The 2,500-nt window shown below is 61.6% G+C and overlaps 1 protein-coding gene across 1 annotated transcript in view; it reads right to left on the bottom strand.

Moving 5' to 3' along the window:
- Positions 1 to 553: 553 nt before the first annotated feature.
- VOLCADRAFT_89888 (uncharacterized protein) overlaps positions 554 to 2,500 on the bottom strand; it is a gene marked incomplete at both ends in the record, with an annotated part of 4,187 nt that continues 2,240 nt past the window's right edge. Inside the window, 5 exons of the mRNA XM_002949388.1 lie at positions 554 to 898; positions 955 to 1,106; positions 1,454 to 1,559; positions 1,915 to 2,119; positions 2,262 to 2,307. Coding sequence (XP_002949434.1) covers positions 554 to 898; positions 955 to 1,106; positions 1,454 to 1,559; positions 1,915 to 2,119; positions 2,262 to 2,307 — 854 coding nt within the window. The remainder of the gene's footprint in view (positions 899 to 954; positions 1,107 to 1,453; positions 1,560 to 1,914; positions 2,120 to 2,261; positions 2,308 to 2,500) is intronic.

Raw genomic sequence — 2,500 nt, 5'->3', positions numbered from 1 at the left:
TGCATGCAAACACGGCCCCTTCATTCAAACCTTGATTACATAAATGCCTCACCTCTGCATACATTACACGCCCCACTACGAGGGACAAGCTCCTCACCAACTATGCCTCTGCTGCCGCCTTTGCCGCCTCTGCCGCCGCCGCTGCTGCCGACATTCTTTGGATGCTGGACGGTGCTCCACCCGGCCCTCTGCCACCACCGAAGCGCGTGCTGAAAGCGGGCAGTCGTGCCGGTGGTCTATTACACACCACATCTTCGCTAAAGCCGCCTCCCATGCGTGGAGAGAGCATCAACCCTAAGACCTAAAATCACGCCATGCCCTTTCCAGCGCTGCAAACAGCCGTTTACACCCGCTCCCTCCCTTGTCCTCAGCTTCCTGCGCTGTTCGCTCACAACTCCACCAGATCACCCCAACACGCCTACCTACCTCAGTCCCAATCCTCATCTTTTGCCTTGCAGACCAGCCTATCCTCGCTGCTAGGCTCCGAATGATCCCGCTCTGGCTGGGCTGCTTTTCATTGCCATCACTGCAACCATGACCACCATCGCCGCCGCTACCCCGCCGCCTGGTCCCCTCCCAGGCCGCCCAACACGCCCGCCCCAAGGGACCGAGTCTGTAACTGTTCCGGCGGTGTCGCAGGCAGCTCCTCATCATCGTCATCGTCCTCCACATTCACATCGTAGTATCCACCATCACCGCCGTCACCATCATCCTCACCAAACATCTCCGCGTGATCAACCACCATGCGCTCCGCATGTTGCTGCCGCGGCAGCAGTTCCTGAGGCTGCTGCTGTTGTTGCATCTGTCCATCCACGCCGGCTTGTGGAAATACGGCCCATGGCTGCGGCGCCGCTGCCGCGTACAAATCAGCCTGTGGGCCGTGCCGCTGCTGCTGCTGCTGTGGCGGCGGCGGCACAGCGGCGGCGGGGTAGAGATCCCCACCCTGGATCCCACCATTCGGAGGGTGGTGCTGTCCAGCTCCAGCTTCTGCTGCTGCTGCCTGAGCGAGACGTAGATCTGTGACGCTGTAGCTGCCGCCAAAGGACGGGTTCCCGGCGGCCCCTGGGACCTGCTGGCCCCGCGGCTGCTGGCGCCCGTACGGCGACCTGTGAGGCATGCGAGCATCACGTTCCCCCCAGGGGTTGGAAATCCGGGAGCGCACACGTTCAGGAAGCGTACTGGCAGCAGCGGCGGGAGCACAGCGGGATCCTCGAATCTGATTTGCGGTGGAATAAATCTCACCGCAAACGCATCACAAACAGGACACACTGCTGAGTCGCACACGACATAAGCTCAAAAATAGATTCACCTTGACCTGTATTCATCACGTGGCCATCACGAAACGGATGGTCACGTTCACGTTCATCTCTTGAACCGGTAAAAGAAAGCCCCACAGACGAATCAGCTATCGATCAAGGCATGCGCGCGATGTCTACATTCCCGGCCATCTTACCGCAGCATGCCCGGCAGGCCCTCAGGGTCCTGCGAGTCATCGGGCTGGGGCCCCGCAGCGCCATGAGCAGAAGTGGTGGGCCCCGCCGTGTCCGCCAGCGGCGCAGCTGCAAGGAAGGGGGGCCCATCCATGGTGTCATACGGGGAGCTGGGAGGGGCTGAGAGGGCATGGACACGAACACGCGACGGGGGAGGGCGAGTGTGGACTGCAACCCAGCTGCCAGCCTGGTCGCTAACCTGGTGCCATAGGCATGGTGGTTTACAGACTACTCGGACACGTGGCCACACAAACATCAAGCGGGACCAGATGTGACGAGAGGAGCGCGATGCGGAAGAAAGACATGATATTGTTTTTTGGGGGGGAAAGACGAACCACGAACGAGCGATCCACACAGCATAGTCAACAAGATGAAACAGATGATGGCGTCACGCCAACACACCGCCATGCATGCACATGCGCACCTGGACCCCTTGGGAACTGCAGGTACTGCTGCTGCTCTTGATGGTAACTGTGATGATGATGATGAGAGTGATGCCCCGTAGCTGCATGGGCATCGCCACAGCCTCCAGTAGCTCCCCCTCTGACCCGTGGGTCACTCGGCCACTGCAGTCCCAGCGGCGGCTGTCCCTGCCCCTGCCGTTGGCTTGAGTGTGGGAAGGCGGCCCCCTGGACGGGTGGTTGCGAGTGCGGCGGGGGGTGCAGCAGCGACGTGTCCGCTGCTGCCGCAGCTGCCACAACGGGGAAGTCGCCGTGCTGGCCGGCACTGGGGGCTGCTATGGCGAAGGCGGCGTGTCTGGCTGGGTCGTACCGGGGCGGCCGGCCGGTACGGCGCGCGGGAATGTCGTCCTCCAGTCCTGCAGTCCATGCCGCACCGGACCAGCACAGTCCAGGATAGCGCACCGGAGTTACGGTTGCGTACTGACGGGTGGCTCGACCGTCACATGCCGCAATGAACCGGAACATGTCACGTGTGCACATGCCCAACAGCGTCCAGCGCTTTCATGCGACACTCGCATACATGTGGATGGATAGACAGGCAAACGAGGC

The sequence above is a fragment of the Volvox carteri genome (genome assembly GCF_000143455.1).
Source record: "Volvox carteri f. nagariensis unplaced genomic scaffold VOLCAscaffold_14, whole genome shotgun sequence".
In the NCBI taxonomy this organism is placed as follows: domain Eukaryota; kingdom Viridiplantae; phylum Chlorophyta; class Chlorophyceae; order Chlamydomonadales; family Volvocaceae; genus Volvox; species Volvox carteri.
The sequence above is the reverse complement of the archived record's forward strand: the minus strand, read 5'-3'. Positions and strand labels throughout refer to the sequence as shown.